At 39.8% G+C, this 13491-nt stretch overlaps 1 protein-coding gene across 1 annotated transcript in view; it reads left to right on the top strand.

Annotated features, from left to right (window-relative positions):
• LOC139570193 (NACHT, LRR and PYD domains-containing protein 3-like) overlaps positions 1-12551 on the top strand; it is a 17042-nt gene extending 4491 nt beyond the window's left edge. The window contains exons 2-7 of the mRNA XM_071391826.1: positions 5768-6060; positions 6369-8220; positions 9932-10105; positions 10534-10707; positions 11137-11174; positions 11845-12551. Of these exons, the coding sequence (XP_071247927.1) occupies positions 5784-6060; positions 6369-8220; positions 9932-10105; positions 10534-10707; positions 11137-11174; positions 11845-12389 (3060 nt within the window). The 5' untranslated portion in view covers positions 5768-5783 and the 3' untranslated portion in view covers positions 12390-12551. The remainder of the gene's footprint in view (positions 1-5767; positions 6061-6368; positions 8221-9931; positions 10106-10533; positions 10708-11136; positions 11175-11844) is intronic.
• The last annotated feature ends 940 nt before the right edge of the window (positions 12552-13491 follow it).

Below are 13491 nucleotides of genomic sequence, written 5' to 3'. Positions count from 1 at the left end.
GCCATTACAGCTGTAATTAGATTCTACCAACTTTGCAGAACTCTTAGGGCCACATATATCCATTGTTTTTGTCAAAATTGCTCAAGCTCATTACTTTTAGTTGGGAATCATAGATGGACAGCAATATTCAAACCTTGTCTCTGATTTTCAGGCAAATTTAAGTCCCAACTCAGACTAGACCACTCAGGAACACTCAACCCCTCTTGAAAACCCATTCTGGTGTGTCTTTGTCATTAAAAGTTGTGTAATTTACTCGCTGAAAAATAAAACTCTATCCCAGGTTTAGGTTTTCAGAAGCTTTTAACTTTTTACATGGGCTTTGCTCCTTTTATATTTATTTTGATCCTGAAAAACTGCCCAGACCCTGGCGATGACAAGCATACCCATAACATGATGCTGTCACCAAAGTACTTACCATAAATATTTAATAGCACATTTTTAAAAGATTTAATACATTTAATAAACATACTCACAAATGTAAAAACACATAATAAACTTCCACGGCCGAACGGCAAAGAAAATAATATTAGACAACTTGTCGTTACCATGTCCATCCTTCGTGATTTGTAATGACAAGCACACTATATGACGTAATTACATAAGACACCTCTATCATGGATTTGTTGTTGTACTCAAGGAAGGGAAGCAAGGTCTCTGCGATACGTACTTTATGCTGGTCTACTTTGACATAGATCTGTTGTTGTACTTTATGCTGGTCTACATTGACATAGATCTGTTGTTGTACTTTATGCTAGTCTACATTGACATAGATCTGTTGTTGTACTTTATGCTGATCTACATTGACATAGTTTTGACAAAATCACGTCTTACATACATTCTAATGCCTCAAATGAAAGTGTCATTGATAAATCATGATGATGTCATTAGAATACAATATCAGTTGGTAGTAAAATATAATATTTCTTGGAACTTTTGAGTCAATGAGATGTTTTTGTACGTGTCTGTTTTATTTAGTGACGGTATTATTTGTTCCATTGGTTGCCTGTGTATGTGTGTGCGCGTGTGTTTGAGAAAGAGAGAGTCATACAGTCATAAAGAGATAAAGAGAGAGGGAGGAGAGAAACAGGTAGAACCTGATATGTAAATGAGTTGAGCAAACAAAAGGAATGATCATTCCAGACTCTGCTTCTGTTGAGAGATAAAAGGTAAGACGACGATTGTTATGTGTATTCATATAGTTGATGATATTGTTATGTGTATTCATATAGTTGATGATATTGTAATGTGTATTCATATAGGTGATGATATTGTTATGTGTATTCATATAGTTGATGATATTGTTATGTGTATTCATATAGTTGATGATATTGTAATGTGTATTCATATAGTTGATGATATTGTAATGTGTATTCATATAGTTGATGATATTGTTATGTGTATTCATATAGTTGATGATATTGTTATGTGTATTCATATAGTTGATGATATTGTTATGTGTATTCATATAGTTGATGATATTGTTATGTGTTTTCATATAGTTGATGATATTGTAATGTGTATTCATATAGTTGATGATATTGTTATGTGTATTCATATAGTTGATGATATTGTTATGTGTATTCATATAGTTGATGATATTGTTATGTGTATTCATATAGTTGATGATATTGTTATGTGTATTCATATAGGTGATGATATTGTTATGTGTATTCATATAGTTGATGATATTGTTATGTGTTTTCATATAGTTGATGATATTGTAATGTGTATTCATATAGTTGATGATATTGTTATGTGTATTCATATAGTTGATGATATTGTTATGTGTATTCATATAGTTGATGATATTGTTATGTGTATTCATACAGTTGATGATATTGTTATGTGTATTCATATAGTTGATGATATTGTTATGTGTATTCATATAGTTGATGATATTGTTATGTGTATTCATATAGTTGATGATATTGTTATGTGTATTCATATAGTTGATGATATTGTTATGTGTATTCATATAGTTGATGATATTGTTATGTGTATTCATATAGTTGATGATATTGTTATGTGTATTCATATAGTTGATGATATTGTTATGTGTATTCACATAGTTGATGATATTGTTGATGATATTGTTATGTGTATTCATATAGTTGATGATATTGTTATGTGTATTCATATAGCTGATGATATTGTTATGTGTATTCATATAGTTGATGATATTGTTATGTGTATTCATATACAGTACCAGTATAAAGTTTGGACACACCACTCATTCAAAGGTTTTTCTTTATTTTGTACTATTTTCTACATTGTAGAATAATAGTGAAGACATCAAAACTATGAAATAACACATATGCAATCATGTAGTAACCAAAAAGGTGTTAAACAAATCAAAAATATATTTTATATTTGAGATTCTTCAAAGTTGCCACCCTTTGCCTTGATGACAGCTTTTGTAATTTTTTTTTTAGAAAAACCCTTGAATGAGTAGGTGTGTCCAAACGTTATACTGGTACTGTAGTTGATTATGTAAATGAGATGTGTGGGGTGAATTGGTTCCGTGCCCATCTGTGTTCCCCACGGTGATCTCCTACTGTATCATAGGCCTATAGGCTTGTCTGCTCAACACAGGCTTAAAACACAACAAGAAACAAACAAACATTTTCTTTTTAGAATCTACTGTTAATGCTTTTCACGCAAGCAAGTATTTTGTTTGAAAGATAGGCTTTCCACAATATTTATTTGTCTAACAACAACTTATACTTCCTTAAAACAGGCTGGTGTGTATTCATTAGTGCCCACCGTAGCAAAACGTTTGGCAACGGAAACCGTTTCGGTCACGCTGTACAGCATTTGGAGTAAACTGTTTATGCAACGTTTTAAAACTGTTGACTGCGGTGTAAACTAATGAACACGACCCAGGTAGTAGCCTACGACTAGACTGTTGATGCCTGATGCTGAAACCTGAATGTAGCCTGATGGGTATACTATGATGTAAGCTAGATGTACAGGTTTTCTAAAGTTAGCCAGCTTCAGTTAGCTTCACATTCCATCTCAGGCCTCATCCATAAGAATATACAGAGCGCTAGCCAGCTTCAGTTAGCTTCACATTCCAGCTCAGGCCTCACCCATCAGAATATACAGAGCGCTAGCCAGCTTCAGTTAGCTTCACATTCCAGCTCAGGCCTCACCCATCAGAATATACAGAGCGCTAGCCAGGTTCAGTTAGCTTCACATTCCATCTCAGGCCTCACCCATCAGAATATACAGAGCGCTAGCCAGGTTCAGTTAGCTTCACATTCCAGCTCAGGCCTCACCCATCAGAATATACAGAGCGCTAGCCAGCTTCAGTTAGCTTCACATTCCATCTCAGGCCTCACCCATCAGAATATACAGAGCGCTAGCCAGCTTCAGTTAGCTTCACATTCCAGCTCAGGCCTCACCCATCAGAATATACAGAGCGCTAGCCAGCTTCAGTTAGCTTCACATTCCAGCTCAGGCCTCACCCATCAGAATATACAGAGCGCTAGCCAGGTTCAGTTAGCTTCACATTCCATCTCAGGCCTCACCCATCAGAATATACAGAGCGCTAGCCAGCTTCAGTTAGCTTCACATTCCATCTCAGGCCTCACCCATCAGAATATACAGAGCGCTAGCCAGCTTCAGTTAGCTTCACATTCCATCTCAGGCCTCACCCATCAGAATATACAGAGCGCTAGCCAGCTTCAGTTAGCTTCACATTCCATCTCAGGCCTCACCCATCAGAATATACAGAGCGCTAGCCAGCTTCAGTTAGCTTCACATTCCATCTCAGGCCTCACCCATCAGAATATACAGAGCGCTAGCCAGGTTCAGTTAGCTTCACATTCCAGCTCAGGCCTCACCCATCAGAATATACAGAGCGCTAGCCAGCTTCAGTTAGCTTCACATTCCATCTCAGGCCTCACCCATCAGAATATACAGAGCGCTAGCCAGCTTCAGTTAGCTTCACATTCCATCTCAGGCCTCACCCATCAGAATATACAGAGCGCTAGCCAGCTTCAGTTAGCTTCACATTCCATCTCAGGCCTCACCCATCAGAATATACAGAGCGCTAGCCAGCTTCAGTTAGCTTCACATTCCAGCTCAGGCCTCACCCATCAGAATATACAGAGCGCTAGTCATCAGGAAGGTATGAAAGTCCAGAGAGGACATCATGTTAAGATCACAACTTATATATCTCATGATCACGACATAAACATGTTGTTGTTGTTGAGCTGACAAGATAAACTCTATAACTAGGAGTGGACATATTGATAATAGATTGACATTGTGGCTGAGGCATAACACATTTTTGTTGTAGCACCGGACAAACATACCTGATTTAGGGCCTGATGGTTAGTTGACAAGTTGAATCCGGTGTGTTTGTCTGGGGACACAATAAAACTGTACTGTTGGAATCTCATATAACTGAGGGATGTCTCCTTTCATATCTGGAAAAGGACAAAGTAGAAGTAGAGAGACGTGAAATAATATTAATTGATTGGATTTATATAGCACTTTTCTACCACCTGAGGTACTCAAAGCGTTTTACATAGTAGTGGGAAACTCACCTCATCCACCATCAATGAGCTGCATCCAGCTTCTTCACCAAGCTTCAGGGGAGTTGTCTTAAAGTAACCCAGTATCAGGCTGTAAAAATGGCAAAATGTGCATAGGGGGTAAAATGTGCCAAAAATAAGGTGACCAAACATGGGTCTAAAAAATGTTTTCCCCTGGTTTTCTTATACTGTGTCTCTCAGATATTAGGACAGACACTTCAAAACCTTGTTCCTTAGGATTTTTTTTTTTTTCTGTCTGTTTTGCCATTTATAAATGTGTTGTTCAATGCTTTTCTATGGGCTATAGCGGTAAAGGCCAAGTTAGACCTACAGGGGTTAAAATGGCTTTGTTCTATTGGAATTTGTGCATGTTTAGAGCGCCACCATTAGATAAATGATATGACAATTTATTATGATTTTTAAATTTTCTATTTATTTTTTTTGCAAATCTCTTATTCACCAACATGGGGACAAATCGGAAACCAAAAATACCAAAAAAAAAGACATATTTTGTATGTCTTTTCTTTGCCTGCTGTTGCTCTGTCTTAGTTACGTTGTTGTACCAGAATCCCACGGTTCTTATGTGTTTGTAGGACTTCTAGTTTTGAAATCAAAATGTACCTAATAAAGGTAGTTTACAATATATGTGTTGCTTAGAAAATGCCACCAGAGGGCGTCAGAGTTTTAACTGTTTACTATTTTCTACTGGGGTTGAGCACCAATGGCATCTAAATATTTTACTAAATATTATGTGGAAAATGGTAGTAATGTAAGTAATAGCAAATAATAATGTACGTTTATTTCTCACAATAGTGCAGATGTTGGGGCTTGTAGATTATGATGCTATATGCTCTGCTGTTTAACAGTCTCCACTGACCTACAATGACCCCATCTGCTGTTTAACAGTCTCCACTGACCTACAATGGCCCCATCTGTTGTTTAACAGTCTCCACTGACCTACAATGGCCCCATCTGTTGTTTAACAGTCTCCACTGACCTAAAATGGCCCCATCTGCTGTTTAACAGTCTCCACTGACCTACAATGAACCCATCTGTTGTTTTACAGTCTCCACTAACCTACAATGGCCCCATCTGTTGTTTAACAGTCTCCACTGACCTACAATGGCCCCATCTGCTGTTTTACAGTCTCCACTAACCTACAATGGCCCCATCTGTTGTTTAACAGTCTCCACTAACCTACAATGGCCCCATCTGCTGTTTAACAGTCTCCACTGACCTAAAATGGCCTCATCTGTGAAAGAGCGTCTCCTGGCCGTCCTGGATGATCTCGGCTCTGAGGAGCTGAAGAGATTTAAGTGGTATCTAACTACAGAAAACAAGCTGGATGGCTTCCTTCACATTCCAAAGGGCCAGCTGGAGACAACTGACAGACATGACATAGTGGATCAGATGGTGCAGAAATACAGGGAAAATGTGGCTGTGAAAATCACACTGGACATCCTGAAAAAGATTAGCCGTAACGATCTCGCTGAGAAGCTCAACAGAGACTGTCCAATAGGTAATTCAGGATTCTTGTGTCTCCTAAGGTTTTAAGCAAATATGTATATATTCTACTGTATTGTTGAAATTGAAATTCTATATACATTCTTAAATAAGTTATACAGTATTTGTATGTTTGTAATTGGCTAACCTGTAAAATTATAATTTTTCTTTAAAATGTGTATTCATTTCATGTGCTTAGATTTTTTCCAATAACCAGATATATTGAAAAATAAAAAATGTATATATTTGTTTATTGTGTACTGTTGAGCATCTGGAGAACAACACATGCTTGCTAACTATTCTATAACCGTTGTCCATTGTCAGGTCCTTCAGATGAAGATGGTGAGAAGCTCCAACATGAATATAAACAGGAAGTAAAGAATAAGTTTCAGCATGTATTCAACGGGGTACCGAAGCAGGGCCAGAAGCAACTTCTCAATGAGATCTACACAGAGCTCTACGTCACAGAGGGTGGAAGTGGAGAGGTCAATAATGAACATGAGGTGAGACAGATCGAGATCACGTCCAAGAATCCAGCAAGACCAGAGGCTAAAATCCTCTGCAATGACATCTTCAAACAATTATCTGGACAAGACAAACCTATCAGAACTGTGCTGACAAAAGGAGTCGCTGGCATTGGAAAAACAGTTTCTGTGCAGAAGTTCATTCTGGATTGGGCTGAAGGGAAAGCCAATCAGGATATCCAATTCATAATTTCAGTCCCTTTTCGGGAGCTGAATTTGGTGAGGGGGGAAAAGTACAGTTTTGTAGAACTTCTGCATAAATGTGTCTTAGAGACTAGCGTGATTGAGAGGGACTTTTTGAATAACATTTTAACAAAATTGCAAAAACCAGGAAACCACAATGAGAGCAAGTACAAAGTTTTATTTGTCCTTGATGGTCTGGATGAGTGCCGACTGACCCTCGACTACGAGAACTGTAAGAGCTGGTGTGATGTCACAGAGCCAACCTCAGTGGACGTGCTGCTGACAAACCTCATCAAGGGGAATCTGCTTCCACCTGCTCTCCTCTGGATAACCTCCAGACCTGCAGCAACCAATCACATCCCTCCTGAGTGTGTTGACCAGGTGACAGAGGTACGAGGGTTCAATGACCCACAGAAGGAGGAGTACTTCAGGAAGATATTCAGCGATGAGGACCTGGCCAACAGAATCATCTCACACGTAAAGACATCAAGGAGCCTCCACATCATGTGTCACATTCCAGTGTTCTGTTGGATCTTAGCTACAGTTCTGGAGCATGTGTTGAGTACAGATAAGAATGAAGAGATGCCCAAGACTCTGACTCAATTATTTATTGGGTTACTGGTATTTCAGACCAAACAGATGAATGATAAATATCACAAGAAAGGTGAGAGAGATCCACACAGGGATAAAGAGAGCTTCATGGCACTGGGGAAACTTGCTTTTAACCAGCTGAAAAATGGCAACCTCATTTTCTATGAGGCAGACCTGAAAAAGTATGGCATTGATGTCACTGAAGCCTCAGTGAACTCAGGAGTGTGTACACAGATCTTTAGACAGGACTATGGGCCGTTCCAGGACAAGGTGTACTGCTTTGTGCATCTGAGCGTTCAGGAGTTTCTGGCTGCGTTATACGTTTTCCTCTCCTTCAACAACAGCAATGTAAACCCAATGACCGAAGACCAATCCTTCATCAGAAAAACTCTAGTGAAGTTGAATCCTGCCATCACCTTCCACACGATTGCAGTGGATAAAGCCTTACAGAGTGAGAATGGACACCTGGACCTGTTCCTCCGTTTCCTTCTGGGCCTCTCACTAGACTCCAATCAGACTCACTTACACGGCCTACTGACACAGACAAGAAGCACCAGATGCTGCTCACTGGGCCACGAGAAAACAGTCAAGTACATCAAGAAGAAGATCAGGAACACTCCATCTTCAGAGAGGTGCATCAATCTGTTCCACTGTCTGAATGAACTGAATGACCATTCTCTAGTGGAGGAGATCCAAAGATACCTGAGATCAGGAAATCTGTCCAAAACCAAACTGTCACCTGCACAGTGGTCAGCTCTGGTCTTTGTGTTGCTGACTTCAGAAGAGGAGCTGGATGTGTTTGACCTGAAGAAATACTCCACATCAGAGGAAGGTCTTCGGAGGCTGCTGCCAGTGGTCAAAGCCTCCAGGACAGCTCTGTAAATACACGTTAAAAAAGTTTAAATACAGTACGGGTCAATAGTTTGGACACACCTACTCATTAAAGGGTTTTTCTTTATTTTTTGTATTTTTTTCTACATTGTAGAGTAATAGCAAAGACATTAAAAAACTATGAAATAACACATATGGAATCATGTAACCAATAAAGTGTTAAACAAATCAAAATATATTTTATATTTTTCAAAGTAGCCACCCTTTGCCTTAATGACAGTTTTGCACACTCTTGGCATTCTCTCAACCAGCTTCATGAGGAATGCTTTTCCAACAGTCTTGAAGGAGTACCCACATATGCTGAGCACTTGTTGGCTGCCTTTCCTTCACTCTGCGGTCCATCTCATCCCAAATCATCTTAATTGAGTTGAGGTCGGGTGATTGTGGAGGCCAGGTCATCTGATGGGCGACTTCATCCCTCTCCTTGGTCAAATAGGCCTTACACAGCCTGGAGGTGTGTTTTGGGTCATTGTCCTGTTGAGAAACAAATGATAGTCCCGCTATGCGCAAACCAGATGGGATGGCGTTTCGCTGCAGAATGCTGTGGTAGCCATGCTGGTTAAGTGTGCCTTGAATCCTAAATAAATCACTGACAGCGTCACCAGCAAAATACCATCACACCTCCTCCTCCATGCTTCACGGTGGGAACCACACATGCGGAGATCATCCGTTCACCTACTCTGCGTCTCACAAAGACACGGCAGTTGGGAAAAAATCTCCAAATTGGACTCATCAGACCGAAAGACAGATTTCCACCTTGTCTAATGTCCATTGCACGTCTTTCTTGGCCCAAGCAAGTTTCTTCTTCTTATTGGTGTCCTATAGTAGTGGTTTCTTTGCAGCAATTAGACCATGAAGGCCTGATTCACGCAGTCTCCTCTGAACAGTTGATGTTGAGATGTGTCTGTTAATTGTACTCTGTGAAGCATTGAGTTGGGCTGCAATCTGAGGTGCAGTTAACTCTAATGAACGTATCCTCTGCAGCAGAGGTAACTCTGGGTCTTCCTTTCCTGTGGCGGTCCTCATGAGAGCCAGTTTCATTATAGCGCATGATGGTTTTTGCGACGGCACTTGAAGAAACTTTAAAAGTTCTTGACATTTTCCCCATTGACTGACCTTCATGTCTTAAAGTAATGATGGACTTTCATTTTTCTTTGCTTATTTGAGCTGTTCTTGCCATAATATGGACTTGGTCTTTTACCAAATAGGGCTATCTCCTGTATACCACCCCTACCTTGTCGCAACACAACTGATTGGCTCAAACTTATTAAGAAGGAAAGAAATTCCACAAATGAGCTTTTAACAAGGCACACCTGTTAATTGAAATGCATTCCAGGTGACTACCTCGTGAAGCTGGTTGAGAGAATGCCAAGAGTGTGCAAAGCTGTCATCACAGCAAAGGGTGGCTACTTTGAAGAATCTCAAATATAAAATATATTTTGATTTGTTTAACACTATTTTGCTTACTACATGATTCCATATGTGTTATTTCATAGTTTTTTGATGTCTTCACTAATATTCTACAATGTAGAAAATTGTAAAAATAAAGAAAAACCCTTGAATGAGTAGGTGTGTCAGTTAGAATATATATTAGCATATTACTTATTCATTGTTGATTCTCAAATATTCTGCTACATGTACTGTACACAGTACACACAGTTGTCTAAATTCATTTCCATGGTGTTTTACTTTTCAAAGGCTTAATGGGTGTAACCTCACTGAGAAATGCTGTGAAGCCTTGGCCTCAGCTTTCAACTCAACCTCCTCAAACCTAAGAGAGCTGGACCTGAGTGACAACAACCTGCAGGATTCAGGAGTGAAGCTGCTCTCTGCTGGACTGGAGAATCCACACTGTAAACTGGAGACACTGAGGTCAGTAGTCTGTATTAGTTCAGTAAAGGGGATAGTTCATCATGTGATCTTCAGGTATTTATAGAGGACAATTAGTAGGCTTTGTATATATTGTATATAAGAATTTGAATTTGAGAATTTGTTCTTAACTGACTTGCCTAGTTAAATAAATAATATCAGAGTAATCAGCTGAATTTAAATGTCATAGTTATCTAACTGCAGATTCCTGTTTGGAAGAGGAAGAATTACACAAAATATTGATATTGTTTATTTTCAAGATGCTTTACTTCCTGAAGTCAAATGTTTTTAGTTATATAATTATGTGATTGTAATATTATTTTTATCAGGTCATTTTTTTAAACGCAAATGTCTGTCGAGTTTGAGGAAGACACACACCTGCCATTTCCCTTTTCACCACTAGAGGGTGTAAATATGTGACAACTCTACAGGTTGTCACGCTGTCTGATCACAAAGAAAGGCTGTGCTTCTCTGGCCTCAGCTCTGAGGTCCAACCCCTCCTACCTGAGAGAGCTGGACCTGAGCTACAATATCCCAGGAGACTCAGGAGTGAAGCAGCTCTCTGCTGGACTGGAGGATCCACACTGGAGACTGGAGAAACTCAAGTATGTGGAGAGGGTTTGTGGAGTTTGTGTCAATTCATGTGTGACATGGACAGTTTTGGTTCAGGGTTCCTGGGTTAGTTATAACTATTTAATCAGGGGCACCACATTCACTGGGGACATTCTGAAATTGAATTTGACCCCCCCCACACAGTTTTATACAAAACCAGGCCACGGTGTGCTTTAGGACCATGTGGACGCCTCCAAGTGGTCGGGTCGGCTGTTTGGAGTGTTTATACAACTGGAAAAAAATATATATGTCCCCCCCCACTTCTAAAACCAAAGTTGAGCCCCTGTATTTAATATCCAATAAACAATATTTGTGTGTGGTTGTGTGAGTGTGTGTGAGTGTGTGGTTGTGTGTGGTTGTGTGAGTGTGTGGTTGTGTGAGTGTGTGTGTTTTACTGAATCACTGTTCTGCTTCTTGTGCAGTGTTGACCACTGTGGAGAGTACTGGCTGCTGAAAAAATGTAAGTGTTGACTGCTGTGAAGAAAATGTGAACTGTGTTATTAGTGATGAAACAGGAAATAGCATAACCTCAGAGTCATTGTCAAGTTACTCAACTGTTGACCTACGTGGTCAGATGAAATATAAGCCGCCATCTTAAGGAAGTAGAGTCAGACCCGCTGGGCACAGACATCAGTTCAACGTTGAGTTTTGATTGACGTTCGGTTGAGTTATCGACTAACCTGAATTCAATGTGAAATCAACAAAGAATGTCACCCTGTCAGTGGATTTAGGTTAAAAGTTAGATGAAAAAATCCCAAATTCTCAAATCCAAATCCCAAATTCCCAAATCCAGTCAGTTTTCCACGTTGATTCCTCACATGTATTATTTTGTTGTTGAAATGACGAGGAAACAATGTTGATTCAACTAGTTGTTGCCCAGTGGGAAATACTGTATAGGCTTGCATACAAATGGTCATATAAAATACAGACTGTAGATTAAAAGATTAGATTTTATTGTTTCAGTACATAGTCAATATACTCAACAATTTAATCATTATTTAATTATTTCATTCCATCCAGTGCAGTCCGTCAATTAAATGTATTATTCAATGAATAAATGCTCCTCATTAAATACCTTGATGATTAACATTATGATGATCGTGATTTCTAATATTGATCTTCCCTATCAGATGCCTGTGATGTCACACTGGACCCGAACACAGCACACAGAAACCTCTCTCTGTCAGAGAGGAACAGGAAGGTGACGTGGGGGATAAAGGAGCAGCCGTATCCTGATCACCCAGAGAGATTTGTGGTCTGGCCACAAGTGCTGTGTAGAGAGGGTCTGACTGGGCGCTGTTACTGGGAGGCAGAGATGAGTGGGGGAGGGGATGACATAGGAATGACGTACAAAGGAATCAGCAGGACAGGAAACACTGATGACTGTAAGCTTGGATGCAATGACAAGTCCTGGAGTCTGAGCTGCTCTGATTACGGTTACACTGCCAGGCACAATAAGGAGAGAACTGACTTACCTGCCTCCTCCTCGTCCAACAGAGTAGGGGTGTATCTGGACTGGCCGGCCGGCACTCTGTCCTTCTACACTCTGTCCTCCTCTGACACACTGACCCACCTGCACACATTCCGCTCAACATTCACTGAGCCCCTCTATCCAGGGTTTTGGGTTGAAATAAACTCCTCATTGTCCCTGTGTGAGGTTAAAACCTTTAGTTAGTAAAGGACGGTTCTTGATGTTATTGATTGGTGTTTGTAAATAATGTTTATTTAGTCAAATTGTTGACATTACAATCCTGATTCTGTTTGAACTCAATAACACTGAATGGAACTTTCCTGGTACACATTTGGCGAGATAAAGACAAATAAAGCTTTTTTTTTTTTTTTTACAGTTAAATATTGTTGTTTTCTCACATAAAAGAAGAATGACAGTTAAAGTTGAAGTCTATAGCGGTGAAACTGCCACGTTTGTTAACGACATTACAACAACAGAGGTCACTTCAAACAACGAAAACAGTTTATTCCCTCAGACATCATTTCACAACAGTAGAGTATGGACTACTGTTATTTTCCCCATGATGCTGGTGGGATATAACAGCAGAATATGGACTACCGTTATTTTCCCCATGATGCTGGTGTGATATAACAGAGTATGGACTACCGTTATATTCCCCATGATGCTGGTGTGATATAACAGTAGAGTATGGACTACCGTTATTTTCCCCATGATGCTGGTGTGATATAACAGAGTCTGGACTACCGTTATGTTCCCCATGATGCTGGTGTGATATAACAGCAGAGTCTGGACTACCGTTATTTTCCCCATGATGCTGGTGTGATATAACAGCAGAGTATGGACTACCGTTATATTCCCCATGATGCTGGTGTGATATAACAGAGTATGGACTACCGTTATTTTCCCCATGATGCTGGTGTGATAAAGCAGCAGAGTCTGGACTACCGTTATTTTCCCCATGATGCTAGTGTGATATAACAGCAGAGTCTGGACTACCGTTATTTTCCCCATGATGCTAGTGTGATATAACAGCAGAGTCTGGACTACCGTTATATTCCCCATGATGCTGGTGTGATATAACAGCAGAGTATGGACTACTGTTATGTTCCCCATGATGCTGGTGTGATATAACAGTAGAGTCTGGACTACCGTTATGTTCCCCATGATGCTGGTGTGATATAACAGCAGAGTCTGGACTACTGTTATGTTCCCCATGATGCTGGTGTGATATAACAGCAGAGTCTGGACTACCGTTATGTTTCCCATGATGCTGGTGTGATATAACAGTAGAGTACGGACTACCGTT

The sequence above is a fragment of the Salvelinus alpinus genome, chromosome 1 (assembly GCF_045679555.1).
Source record: "Salvelinus alpinus chromosome 1, SLU_Salpinus.1, whole genome shotgun sequence".
Taxonomy (NCBI): domain Eukaryota; kingdom Metazoa; phylum Chordata; class Actinopteri; order Salmoniformes; family Salmonidae; genus Salvelinus; species Salvelinus alpinus.
The sequence above is the reverse complement of the archived record's forward strand: the minus strand, read 5'-3'. Positions and strand labels throughout refer to the sequence as shown.